Below are 14,364 nucleotides of genomic sequence, written 5' to 3'. Positions count from 1 at the left end.
TTTAACATAGAGGGTTAAATTTAATAAATATAACTGGGCTAGTGACCAGATAATATCTATAGATTAATTAGTTAAAATATATCGGAACTATTAATAAATAGAGACTGCCTAAAAGAGAAGGGATTAACTTAGCGCTAATATAGTAGGCTTCTAGGGCGAGTTAATTAACGGATCTTATAAAGACGAGGCTTCTAAGGATAAGACTCCTAAGGATAAGGCCCCTACTATACTATCTAGGACGTTAAAGAAGAAAGACACCCCAATATACTACTGCGGAGATGTTTACTGGTTTCTAGATTATCCTTATATTAACAAATTGGTTTAATTAAAGGATTGGAAATCTAATAAAGCTACAGCTATAAAAGTTAAGGAAAGGATTATAAGCGTATTAGATTAGACTAAGTTAAAGATTAAGAAGATAAGGAAGGAGGCTTTAGGTAAGGAAGCTTTATAAAAGGAAGCCGTACGGAACCTAAACGGAAGTTAAAAGGAAGATAACTATAGTATCTTTGCCGTATACTAAGTAGGCGCCTATAACGCAGGTTCTAACTATAAGCTATATAATAGCGTTATTCTTAATAACGGAACTATAATATACGTTATTAATAATTAATTAAGATTTGTTGACGAGCTCTAACTAAGTAATAACTTTATATACGCCGGAACGGGCCTAGATCTAGTTAAGGGTATAGGGATAGTAGCAGTTACAATCTAGACGCCAGTAGGCCTTAAGAGGATTCTACTAGCTAATGTAGTATATGTACCAGCGTTCTATACGAATTTAGCCTATTTAAATAGGTTTAACAATAAGAATATATAGTGGGATAATAAAAAGAACCTACTATATTATAAAGACGATTATAAGACATTCACCTATTGCGGGCGATATTGTAACTAAAACACGGTTAAATATAATAAGCCAAAAGCCTTATTTATAATCTAATTGTAAGACCCCCTTTCTAATTAAGAAGTAGTAGGAAGGCTCTAGTATAAGAGACTAGGTCATACAGGACCCGACGCGATTAAGTATCTACCTTAGGAGGTAGGTAGTGCGAAGCTTTAAGGACTAGCGATAATCGAATATAAATCCTGTGCTGTTAGTAAGGCTCACGAAATTGTATTAAGAAGAGTACCTACCAATAAGGTAATGAGGCCCTTTTACTAAGTGCATATCGACTTATTCTAGGAGATCGTGGCGTATAACGGTTATAAATGGACGATATATTTCTATAACGAATTTCTGCAAATAAACAAGGTAGAGACCTTTGCCCGAAAGTTATTGTTAATATAAGTAATTATACGATATTTAAATAGGGTGAAGCGTTAATATAATTAGAAGATTGTAGTTATCTAAGTTAATAGCGAGACCTCCCTTGGTGGCGACTTCTATAGTTAGATAATATTACAGCACTGACGCGCGTAACCTAGATAGGGCCTAGTTAGGGGGGTTCGCTTACGTCTTAGCTCCATATATATAGACGTGTCCTTTCCACAACCTTCTTCTTCTCCTTATCTTAATATCTGGGTCAATAGACTACTAATTATACAGGCTTGCATATATTCTACGGCGCTTGTGCCTCAATTAACTAAGTCGCTGTAATATTATATTAAGATCCCTTAACCGATCGCAGGCTGTTATATCCTAGGTTAAAGAAGCCCTATAGCCTAGGGTAGTTAATAGGTAACGGAGCCCTATATACTAGTAGGCAAAGGAAGAAAGGAGAGCCTAACTCCTATAATAAAGAAGGCAGGAGATATATACTCTGAGACAAAGTAGGAATCATTGTTATTATTATTAAAGCCCTACAATTGTAGGAATTATTAAAGTTCTATAATTGTAGACACACTTACCGTGGTCCTGTGGTGGCTGGGTATGGAATCCCTATACTTATAGGTACCCTCCCTTATATTCTCTTCTTTTTTTCTTTTCTCTCTACTAAACGGCCGCCTATGCTATGGGGAAGCACGTGCTGAGCGGTAACCTCTTTCCGACCATACAATCTCGTCAACCGACCGAGCAACGCGTATATCTGTTAACCAAACGCGTATACCTACCGACCAGTCGATCGATCGAACGACGACCCTTTAAATGACCACCGTACGTCTCTATCGGACGCTTGCACCATACTACTACCTAAATAGTCCTTTTTGATGGATACTGAGCTACGTATACTGTGAGGAACGAAATCGGTTAATACTAAGACTAGTGCTATACACTGGCTGCGAAGAACGACCCCGACTAATACTGAGTTGTACGAGCTGCGAGGAATGAAATCACCAGGACTATTAACGCTGGCATTACTCTGCTTCTAACTATACGATCGTACCGTTATACCTGCGATCCACGACTTCCGCTTACATTGTACTGCTACAATAAATGACTGCCCTGCCACAGTTAACGAGACCAATCGATAGCCCGAGCTTTACGTTCGACCTACTATTACAAGACAACCGATAGATAAGCTCTATGCTCGACCACTATTGTTACCGCCGCTAGTACCGTACTACTACCCAAACACAGCTGCTCCTACCTGCAGCTAAACCTTAATTCGACCACTACTGCTCCTGCCTGCAGTACCATAATTGACTTCTACTGCTACGCCCGCAGCACTACAATCGACCCTCGCTGCTCTGCCTGCAGCATTCTAACTAACACTCGCTGCTCTGCCTACAGCATCTCATCGACTATTGCTGCCCCACCTGCAGCAAATAACTACAACTATATAAGAGGTAGAAGATAAGCACCTAAGAATAAAGCTTAAGGGCAAGCTTTTTTGAAGGGGGGGGTAATATTACAGCACTAACGCGCGTAACCTAGATAGGGCCTAGTTAGGGGGGTTCGCTTACGTCTTAGCTCTATATATATAGACGTGTCCTTTCCACGACCTTCTTCTTCTCCTCATCTTAATATCCGGGTCAATAGACTACCAATTATACAGGCTTATATACGTTTTACGGCGCTCGTGCCTCGATTAACTAAGTCGCTGTGATAGATAAACTAAGAAGGAATTATAGTAAAGTAATTGGCTCTATATATAAAGTCTTAAAACAGTTCTACTAAACGTTCTAGGGGGGTAATTATTATTAAGTCTTGTTATATGTAAATTGAAGCTTAATTACTAGAAGAGCTCTAGCTAGAGATTATTAGAGCTATAGCGTATTTAATTAATCGGATACCGAACGCCTAGCTTAGCTAGATAATACCTTTTAAGAAGCTTTAGTTAGTACTAGGGCTCTCGCCATTAAAGCTAAATATAGCTTATCTATATATATATGGCTATAGAGCTTACCTACTTAAATACAACCTCCTATACACTTGAAAGCTTAAGCTAAGAGCTTATATTAGATACCTAGTTGGGTACTAGTTAACGAATATCTTTAGGGTCTATATACCTAGCGAAAAGAAGGTAATTTAAACAAGAGACGTGACATTTAATAAGCAGTTGCTCTATAACGACGGTTAGCTAGATCTTGTAAATCTGCTCCAAAAACGCGCTAATTAAATTTTGGAGGTAATTAATGTGTCGCATATTAATAGGACGCTTTAGGAAGAGCTTAATAAAACATTAGATAAGGACGACGAGATTTTAGATAAGATTTAAGTAAAAAACGGTGGAAATTAATAAGTAGATTCTAGTAGAAATTAAGACTAAGTAACTAATTAAGATAATGATATAGCAAGCTTATAAACCTTAAAGGATGATTTTCTACCTACCCTTCCTACCCTAGATGAGACGCTAGAACCTTAGTTAATTCCTATTAAAGAATCCTTAAGCTCCTTAGCTCCCTTTACCCGTTAATAACCGTATTATAAATACGTACCTATAGAGGATAACTTAAAGGATAAAGACGGCGCAGCTATTAAGGAAGATAATATTATAAAAGGTAAATAATTAAAGAGGCTACCTAAACGATATATGGCTTATTTAACTTACCTTAAGGAGATAGATAGCTTTAAAGCGCTTTAGGCAGCCTTTTACGTAGGCCTAAAATATTATAAGAAAATCCATCGCGATAAGCTACTACCTCCGCCTAAGAACTAGAAGGAGCTTATAAGACACTAGTATAGGGAAGATTTCCTTACTATTGCTATAAAAGAGTACACTGACCTAGAGGGTTATAGAACATTTAAGGTTGTAGATAAGACTCTATTAGTTAAAATAGTGCCTACTACCTAGAGATTTACCTATAAAATGGATACTAATAGATATCTAATAAAGTTTAAGGCACGACTTTATATAAGAGGCGATCTATAAGAGTTAATATATAAGGACACCTATATAGCAACTCTAGCAGCTAAGGTCTTTAGGGCTCTTACAGCAGTTATTACAGCATTTAATTTGGACGTTTAGCAGGGCGACGCTGTTAACGCGTTCGCGAACAGCTTAATTAATGAAATAGTCTATATTAAGTGTCTAGATGGATTCACTATTAAGGGCAAATGTCTACTACTACGTAGAGCTCTCTATAGACTTTAATAATCGCCGCGCCTTTAGTATAACGACTTAAGTTAGGAACTAACTAAATTAGGGTTAAAGCCTATTAGCGGAGAGCTATATCTCTACTATAACGATCGGCTGATTGTGTTCTTCTATATAGATAATATCTGTGCTATAAGTACTAAGGGGAACTAGTTAGAGCTTCTAAGCTTTAAGACTGCGCTTATAAAGAAATACGAGATAAAGGACCTAGGAGAACTGTTCTGGTTCCTAGGAATTTAAGTCCTAAGAGATAGGAGTTAGAGGAAGCTATAGCTCTATTAAGACTCCTATATTAAGAAGATCGCTAATGACTTTTATTTAACTAATATACGCTTAGTTAGTACACCTATAAGCACTAATAGGCTTTTACCGAACCTAGAGGAAGCTTTAAATTAAGACACCTATATCTACTAAAGGATAATTAGATTACTCCTCTATACGACCTATATTACGAGACCTAATATAGCTTAAGCTTTAAGCAAGCTATCGGAATTTCTACGAAATCCCTTACCCCTCTATAACGCCGTAGCTTATTAAGTAATCGCCTACCTCTATTAGACAAGGACTTTTGCGATTAAATACTTAGGATATAGTATAGGGAGTTAAGTCTTTACGGGAGTAAGTAATATAGTATTTGGAGACAACTTAATAAGTAGATGTAGTACGGAAGGATATCTATTTACCCTATTTAGGGGACTAATTAACTGGCGCTCTACTAAGCAGATATTAGTAATAAAGTTAAGTACTAAGGCAGAGCTTATAGCTCTATTATATATAGGCACGGAATTAATCTAGTAGAGTTGCTTCTTTAAAGAAATCGGATTAACCTTAGATAACAGGTAGACGATTAACTGCGACAATCTATAGACGATTTAACTGCTTATAAAAGACGGACTAGAGCTATCTACAAAGCTCTAATATATCGATATACACCACTACTGGTTACGTTAAGAGGTACGTGATGATTGAATTAAGATTAATTGGACGCCTACTATAGCAATGGTAGCAGACGGCCTAACTAAAGCTCTGCTAAGGCAGAAGCATAAGANATTTNTTNATTAATTAAACCTNGTTAATATTAAGGAGAGGATCTAAATTAATAAAGGTAAATTTAACTTAACACCATACCAAGACTTGTGATATAGCTTTAACCTACAGGACAGCTCAAAGCTGGGGGGGTGTGTTGACCGTGACGGGTACTGTCAGACATCAGCTTTAGATTTGTCTTGACCTGGTTTTAATCTAGTTTCACCGATTCTCTAGGGACCCCTGTGGGGGGTACTACCTCATGTATATATAGTTTTTTTCCTTCATAGTTTAAATAGACAGAGTCCTCAATCTTACCTTACAATCGGTGCACGGACTACCGATCGACAATATTAAAAAGGTGCCAAGAACCTTATTTTAACTACTGTATACAGTATAGCTTGCAAATTTGACGCGCTTACCGATATGGAGGAGCTCCATATTCAAAAGTCGTCAGATTTACCGAACACTCACCTCATTCAGATTTGAGCTCCATTTCGGTTACGATATGGAGCCTCCATATTGAATATGGAGTTGCAACCGAACGCACCCTTAGGCAGAGGGAGTAGCTAGGAGCAGATCCCCGCCAGATATATGGAGGAATGGGTATGGGAGAGGAGAAGCGACAGTTGAGGCTTCGAGAAGTGTTGGTGTATAGTGAGCATACTTAAGACGAGAGGGATAGCAGAGATAGTGCATGAATTAGATATCTTAATCAAAGCGGCGTAAATATTCTTCTACCAGGCTCACAGCCTCGCTTTCTCCACTTTCTCCAGGAAATCCCCAAACACGATCCTGCGATCCCACTCCACATCTACCCTCCAATCCTTCTTCTCCCCACCCAACCCCGCTCCCGCCTCCCTCCTCTCAAACCACCTCCTCGCCACCTCCCCCGCCACCTCATCCCCATCCCGCCGCGCATCCCTCCCCGTCAAAACAGCCACAACAAGCCACCCCAACTCCCCCACCAACTCCCTCCCCCCAACCTTCAACTCCTCCGCCCCCTTCTCCCCAACCATCCCTCTAACCCCCTCCCACACCCTTTCCACCGTCTCCCTCCTAGCCCTCCACTCCCCACGCCACTCCCTCACCACAGCCCCAACCCACCCCTCCACCGCCCCCATCACCGCCCCGCCCTCCCGCCCCGTGAGAACCCGCACCACGTCCTCGGCCATCACGTTCGTCGTGCCCTCCCAGATACTCAGCACGTTCGCGTCGCGGAACAGCCGCGCGACATTCCACGCCGCGTCCTCGCTCTCCAGATAGCCGACGCCCCCGAGCGCCTCCATGCACTCGGCGAGCCCGGCGATGGCGGCGCGCGCGGTGAGGGCTTTGCTGATGGGGGTCAAGAGGCGGAGGAGGGGGGCGGCGGTGGGAGGTTCGAGGGCGAGGAAGCGAGCTGCGGAGGCAGCGTCAATGGGCTGGGATGCCGATGCCGATGCCAATGCCGATACTGATGCTGATGCTGCTTCGGATATGCCGAGCAGCGCGACGCCGAAGAAGGCGAGGTGCAGCATAGCGCGGTACTCGAGGTGCTGGGACGCGAGCGTGCGCATGTGCACCGGGACGTCGACGAGCGTCTTCCCGCCGACTCTGCGTACGCGGCTGAAGGCGCGCGAGATAGCGAGGCCGCGGGCCCAGTTGCCGAGCGCGGAGACGGAGTTGTGGATGCGGGTGATGTTGAGGACCGTCGCGATCGTCTTGACGCCCTGGCCTGGGCTGCCGAGCAGGTAGGCGCGCGTGTTAGCGAGGACGAGCTCCGCGGTGGGGACCGGGCGCGTGCCCAGTTTCGCCTTCAGGCGCTGCAGCGTCAGGCCATTGAGTTCGGTTTGCGGGGGGCTTGTGTCTGAGGAGGGGAGGCGGCGCCGCATGGGCGCGAAGAAGGCGGAGAGGGCGCCCGAGGGTGTTTTGGCGAGCATGATCGTCATTTGTGAGTCGGCAGCTGATGAGAACCACTTGAAGCCGCTGATGGACCATGGGCCGAGGGGTAGGCCGTCGGTATCCAGTGTGCTGGCTCCTTCAGCGAAGACGGGTGCGAATGTCGCCTGCGTCTCCGTGTTCCGGACGTCGCTCCCGCCTGCACGCTCTGTCATCCACTGTCCGCTCGTCCAGGCTTTTTCTGGATTCCGTGACGTGAGGTGCTGGTATGCCGTCTCGAATACCTTCCGCTCTGTCTCGCTCAATTGGATGTCCTTCCGCGCCAGATGCACCGCTAGTAGCCTGGCAGCACCGTCCTGCATTGCTGACGGGCATGTCACGCCTGCGCTTGTGGCCGTCCATAGGTGGTATTTTAGGAATTGGTAAAGACGGCTGTACGCTCCAAACTGGTTCTCGTACCCGATTGCCACCATGCCCTCAGCGATGCCGAGATCTTGCAGCTTGCGCCATCCTTCGCTGGTCACGAGCGTATTGGATCGGCGGCCCCATGTGTCGAAGGCGTTGAGGTATGGCGGGTTGCGCTCGGCGTCAGCGGTCCAGGTGAGGGTTGAGGGTTGCAGGACGAGCGAGCTGAAGCGGGAGAGGTCGGGCGTTAGGGCGGTTTGGATGGTTTCAGGGAGGTAGGCTATAAGAGTTATTTAGTAATTACACATAAACTATAGAATTATCTGGTGGTGGAAAGATATTTTCCTTGCTCAAATAAAGGACTTGAGAGTTGGTCCTATCGCGTCTCTGTGTCTTTGAAGAAGAAAGAAGGTCGACTGACATAAAAATATCCTCCTATATGCCGCATCCTCATAGAAGGAGTTCTCCAGCTTCGGGGGCGTCTGAAAGAATCCGTCGGTGGAGCTTGAAGGTGGTGTTTGGTGAGTGAATGGCTCGTTCTGAAACGCTTGCGCCGTCACGGTGGGCAAAGGAGATTTGGTCATGTNAAATACTCAACGCAACTCATGGTGAAAGAAATACTCCTTGTTGGAGCACTGCGCGCTCTTATCCTCGAACTGTTGCAGCGGCTGTTGATGAGCTGACGCTAAATCAGATTCCTAATCAGGATGGCGCCGGCATTGACACCCCGTGGGGAAGCTCTGTATCCGAGGGTGAGGTTGATTGGCGTGCTTGGCCGTTCACAAGGCACAAATTGAAAGCGAAAGTCAATAAATGTTCCATACTTGTTTCTTACCGCGTAGGAATCACGGAAGCATATAGACGCTATTTTTGAGTTGTGAAACAACTAATTTTTGAATTGTATACAGGAATGAGTATCCTTTAGTGCGCAAATCCACAAAATCAAAGCGACAACGAAGAACTGTCAGATAATCTATATTCTCTGTGGCGTAGGACGTGCACGGGTCACGTGTATTGTAAATATCTTCGTCTAAGCCCAGGGACCCTAGGTCAATCAACGAAAAAGACACGATCAAGATCATCAATCAATCAACCCATTTCATCAATGAATAGCTCTATATGAGTTATCTGACAAGAACATGCCTTCCCATGTTTTTCAGACGCGAGACTCCGAACTCCCTAAGTGTATGCATGTTCCTTCATCTATGTGTACCTCCGCCTGTACGCCGACACATATGCAGATTCAAATGCAAGACAAACCCCTCGCTATGCTATACAGAATATGGGGAAGAAAAAAAAGACAAGCACGCCTGGCGCTCATAATATGCAAGAACACTTAACGTTCCATGTAAAGCGCACTGCGCGAGGGACCGGTCTATGAAATATAGTGCAAAGAAAGGAAATTGCAGACTAATCACAACCGTCCACGGAACTTGGCAGATCCATGCTTGGAGAAGCGTGCGCTCACACGAGCATTGTTATCCTCCGTCGAGGGGACACCTCGTGGTGTAGCGGTGGCAATGGTCAATGGTGCAGTGACTGTGACCATCTCTGTGATAGTAACTGTAGTCGGTTCCAGCAATCCATCGTTGCCGCCAGTTGGGACACTGTTGGTGATCTTCGGAGTGTTGCTAGTTACTGAGGTAGCAATCGTCGTAGCTGCAGATTTTTGGCCGGTGGCAGATCCGAATACCGTCCCAAGTTCGCCTGAGATTGGGTTCGTAGTGAAGGCTGTGCGAGACTTGAAGTTGGTTACTGCAGCAGTCTGAGGATCCTGCTGCGCAAGAGTCTTTGATGGAGTGACGCTCTTGACAGAGGCAACGACATCGACATCCATGCAAGTAATATAGTATTCATCCTTGCCTTTTGGAATATTGGGGTCGACACCACCCTCGGTGGGCCACTGCCACACCCAGTAAAGCGTGTACGGCTTGCCTGCTGCCGCATCGCTTGGAAGTTGCACATCAGTCTCGCATAGCTGCTCGTGCTGAGACCCGACTTGGCCATGTATTGGGTCGGCAAATTCCTTCTGACGCTGAACGGAGATCGGGAAACCACTGATCTGGTAGCAGCGTCCGTCATCGAAGTTCTCTGCGCTGAGGAGAACGCCTCGCTTATCACCCCCAGAGCCATCTTGGGTCCACTGCATGACGTCGGCGAGCTTTTCATCATCTTTAGGTTGAGTAGTGCCGAAGACGAAATTCGTTCCACCAGCCTTGGGCTTGCCGGGCAGCTGCGCAGGTTGAGTGACATGGCCGTTCTCAGCATACTTCATCGCAAACATGCCACTCGGGGCAACTTGCAGGCGCGGGAAGTTGGCAGACTGGGTCTGATTTCTTTGTGAAAGATGGCAAAGCAGATCAGCGTTATCGATGTATGGTGGCTGCCTCGTGAGCGGAGGCAGCATGTGCAGGTCGGACTGCTGGTTGAAGCCTGAAATTCCTTTATCCGCGAAAGCACGAGGGTATCCATATTCGCCGAAGTATTTGCCGTTGCTGTCGATGTTCACCATCTGCTCGATCCACGAATGCGCAAGCGCTTGTCCAAAGAAAAGGCCTCCGCAGGCGAGCCTGAAAAGAGAAGGCATTTTTGTAACAGTCGTTGTATATTTATGTGAAGTTACGCGTTTCGTAAGTCTTCGAGGTTTGAAAGAGTGGAAATATTCCTGGCCTGCCAAGAAGGTTGGTGTGAAGGACTGTGACAGTCTTTGAGTAGTTGAACGGTGGTGGCTGTAGTACTAAGACTGGGAGAGGTGTGGCCGTAAAGGACACAGAGGTTTGTGAAGGCGAAGAAATATAAAGTGGTGAGAAAAGGTGAATATTATACCGGGTCAGAATCCGCGTGACCTTACTGGAAAATACGTGAATGGACTTGAAAATTTGGCGGCGACAACAAAGCCATTACACAAGCCACAACATCCTTTGTCCTAAGTGAATGAGCGCAAAAACATTGCGAATAATCTCGCAGGGGAGTTATATCCTTTTCTATAGACAAGACCATCGAGTTGAAACAAACGAACGTCGACCAATGATGTTACCAAAGTGGCGGACGCCATGAGCGAGACACAGGAGCCAATCAAGGGAGTGTGGGCAAAAAATATCGAAACGGAATCACAGCAAACCCGATTTGAGAAAGCTTCTATTCTAGATGCGCCATTTCCGATCTACGTCTCGTCCTAGGCCTTTTCTGTAGCCGCCGCATAGCCCTAGAAAGAACCATCATCCCACTCAGCCTAATTAGCTCACCGCAAACTTTGGAGCGGGCAGTGCTTCACGATATTAATTTGATGCTGTGACCTCCATCAGCAGACGCAAGCTGCCAACGTAGACGTTGTGGCGCTGTCAAACCACTCCCATCGATTCACCGCCTCACTTGATCGTGTCTGGTCCAAAAAGCAACACGCATATACTTTTCTTGAGTCACATTGCCTCTAACAAAACCACAAGCGGACGACATCCGTTTGCTGCAGTGCCAGTAGTAGATTTGAAGTCTCTTTGAAGGGAGTGGGGGTTGGGATGGGAGAACGAAGACTTGGTTGACGCGTCGAGGGTGTTTCAGTGGACGTGGTGTATGCGAAAGTGAAGGGTATGTATCAAATACGTGCAGGAAATAGATCTGCAACGTTGAACAACAGGCCGTGGGATGCTGGCCGGCGTTTAGTGCTTGATGAAGTGCCGTGGTGCGACGAGGCGACCAAGTTTCAGGACTTGGAAGCGAACGAGAACGATTGGTGCCAGGCGCGCCGGCCTCAGCACCATCCATGGCGCAATTACTATTCTGGCAATACTTTATTTCAACATAACTCCCGCCGATGCCATAATTACAGGCTCATGGCGCCAATTCCAGACACCTAAAATTCTACTCGCCAAGTCCAAAGGCGACTGCCTGCGGTACATCATAACATCTAGTTCGAAGGAGGCTCAAGGGGCCTGGTATCCACTGGCCTGCGACAAGAACACCATCAACCTGCAAAGCAAGGACGAATCAACACCCTAGACCAACATTATCTGCTACCCTAATAGGTTGTGTTATCTACCAGATCTCAAATTCCTGAGTTGATACAACCACATGTCTGCAGGAATTCCTCTGCAGAATGACGATTGCTGCAGTGAAACCTTTTACCTTGGATTTGGTAACCAGACATCCACCAATCAACGCTTGATTACATCAGCTACGGTGGTTGACGTCTGGGGGTATCTACACCACCTCGGCGCATCTCGTTGTAAATGCGTGCCGATCGTGCCGATCAAACAGCGCAGAATTATACCCTTTCTGTATAGAATTATGCCTAATAGATAGTTTACTCGCCAAGATCAATATGCACTTACAACGAGATGTAAAGAGGTGGTGTAGAATTTTTGTTAGTTAGCGAGTTACCTCAGCAAGCTCAGACCAGAGAACCAATTAGCGAACATACGTGTCACAGTGCTGCAATGAAGTAGACTGAATAACTACGTTGTGGTATGAAGAGGGGAAGAAGGTGGAAAGGGGGTATTGTATATAAATAGTAGGGCCAGCCGCTAAGTCGCTAGTGGTGGGCCAGCTAACAGTAGGGAACAGTACGAGACAGTATGAAACAGTATGCGTCAGGTTAGTGCCGTAACAGTACTCCTCTCCCCTAGACGGTTTGGTCCCTAAACTAAATAGATAACTTAAAAATAGGCAGTGTATAGGGTTGCCTATTTTCTACCGCAAAGATATTAGTTTTACTTACCGCCCTTAACTAAGCTAATGGCGATTTTCTATACCGGGCATAGAAAATCCTAATTAGTTAGTTTAGTAAGTAAGGTCGGCAGAACTCTATACCACCACCTAAATTAGTCCGTGTGGTGTTTCTTAGCAAGAATTTAGCTAATTAGATAACTTTAACCGCTGGTTAAAGTTCTATAACATCTTAACCACTATAAATTTTAATACGGTAGTCGGCCGCGACCTTAGCGTGACTTTTCCTTATCTTATACCTAGTCTAGGGGTCCTAGCTTCTTAGGGTGTTGCTTATAGAAGCGCTATATAGCTTATTTATAACCCTTTAGGTTTTCCTCTAGCTGCTAGGTTATATCCTTATAATATTTCTATTTAATCTTATAAGTTAGGCCCTAGGGGTCTTTATTATGTATATTAAGGATTTTTTTAAACTCCCATTTATCTTCTATATTGCTATTATTATCTCTCTTTACTACTCGTCCTTGTATATTACGGCGCTCTATAGTATTAATATTTACTTAGCTAGGGATCTCTTTAATAGCCTAAAGGCGGACCTTAAATATATAAAAGGATTTATTTACTTAGATATAGTCTAGAAGGTTTACTATAACTGCCCCTTAGTATACTATAAGTACGGGGTATAGGCCGTCCCATTTATTATCCCATTTCTTTTTAGGTTTATTTATCTTTATATTTTTTAAGCTAACTATAACTATATTACCTTTATAGAATAATGCGCTCTCGTCCCTATAGGTATTAGTATTATCTTTATAGCGTTACTATAAAATCTAAGCTAGGGCCTTAAGCTATATTAATATCCGCTTAAAGCGGTTGGCTATAGAGTCTATACAGAAGAACTCCTTCTTTACTTATGCTAATAGTATTAATAGGTGGGGGCTAGTAGGCTTAATTCCGAGGCGAGGGTTAAAGCTATAGTTTGTAAAAAACGGGGAGATGCCTATACTCTTATTAACTTAGTTATTTATAGTAAACTTAGTAAGCGGTAGATAGTTAACCTAGTTGTCCTATATAAAGCTAATAAAAGCATAAAGGTATTTATTTATAGCGGCGTTAATAATTTTAGTTTAGCTGTCTGTTTTTAGGTGCTAGGCTAAGCTTAGTTATAAGGTTGTCTTAAGGCGTTTACTTAGTTATTGCTAGAAGTTGCTAATAAATTATATGCCGTAATTAGAGATAATTGTGCTTAGTACACCGTAGAGCTTATATATATTGTTAATAAAGCTATTAACTAACTCCTCTGTTAAGAGTCCTATTACTAAAATAAGGTATTATATTTTAGTTAGGCGGTTTATAATAATAAGGATATATTTATATACCTTACCATAGCGTTAGCATACTGGCAGCGTTATAATATAGTTAATTAAGATATCAGTCTATAGGCGGGTGGGTAATTTTAGTAGCTTTAAGAAACCAGGTGGGGTAGAATAGGGGGTCTTAGTGCGAAAGTATAGGGCATAGTCTTTAATAAAGGTAGCTATAAACTGGGAGATTCCTAGCTACTAGTATGTTTGGTTTAAGAGATTAAGAGTTTTAACCCAGCTAGGGTAACTAGTAGGGCCGCTGCTATAAGAGTAATAGGTAACTTCTAGGCGGAGGTCTAGGGTGTTAGGGATAAAGAAATATTAGTGGAAGTAGATCTGTCCGTTAATAATACTATATTCTAACTTATTGCAACAGAGTAATTTCCTAATTTTCTTTAGCTAATGGCGAGCTTTCTAATTATATAGGGCTGCTATTATATCTCTTGCGAGTTTATTCTCCTGGTATTTTAGCTAGATTAACTTATCTAGTAACTTTTTGGCTATTTTAGGGTCTAGAGCAGCTATAAACTCTATGTCGTTAGAGTTAT

The 14,364-nt window shown here is 43.8% G+C and overlaps 2 protein-coding genes across 2 annotated transcripts; both read right to left on the bottom strand.

Moving 5' to 3' along the window:
- Positions 1–2,537: 2,537 nt before the first annotated feature.
- Positions 2,538–8,566, bottom strand: K441DRAFT_706704 (acyl-CoA dehydrogenase/oxidase C-terminal; the record flags this gene model as incomplete). The annotated part of the gene is made up of 3 exons (XM_067653680.1): positions 8,212–8,566; positions 6,258–8,070; positions 2,538–2,610 (listed from the first exon to the last, which is right to left on the bottom strand). Exons 1-3 carry the CDS (start codon positions 8,372–8,374, stop codon positions 2,538–2,540), a joined length of 2,049 nt encoding a protein of 682 aa, XP_067501903.1. The 5' UTR covers positions 8,375–8,566.
- Positions 8,567–8,883: 317 nt separating this feature from the next.
- K441DRAFT_663028 (uncharacterized protein) lies at positions 8,884–10,863 on the bottom strand. Its single transcript, XM_067649135.1, has one exon. The coding sequence runs from the start codon at positions 10,375–10,377 to the stop codon at positions 9,205–9,207; it is 1,173 nt and encodes a 390-aa protein (XP_067501902.1). The 5' UTR covers positions 10,378–10,863; the 3' UTR covers positions 8,884–9,204.
- Positions 10,864–14,364: the final 3,501 nt, after the last annotated feature.

The sequence above is a fragment of the Cenococcum geophilum genome (assembly GCF_001692895.1).
Source record: "Cenococcum geophilum 1.58 unplaced genomic scaffold K441scaffold_32, whole genome shotgun sequence".
Classification (NCBI taxonomy): domain Eukaryota; kingdom Fungi; phylum Ascomycota; class Dothideomycetes; order Gloniales; family Gloniaceae; genus Cenococcum; species Cenococcum geophilum.
The sequence above is the reverse complement of the archived record's forward strand: the minus strand, read 5'-3'. Positions and strand labels throughout refer to the sequence as shown.

Coding starts and splice junctions, on each gene's coding strand:
- K441DRAFT_663028 (XM_067649135.1), bottom strand. CDS start 10,377: ATGCCTTCTCTTTTCAGGCTCGCCTGCGGAGGCCTTTTCTTTGGACAA.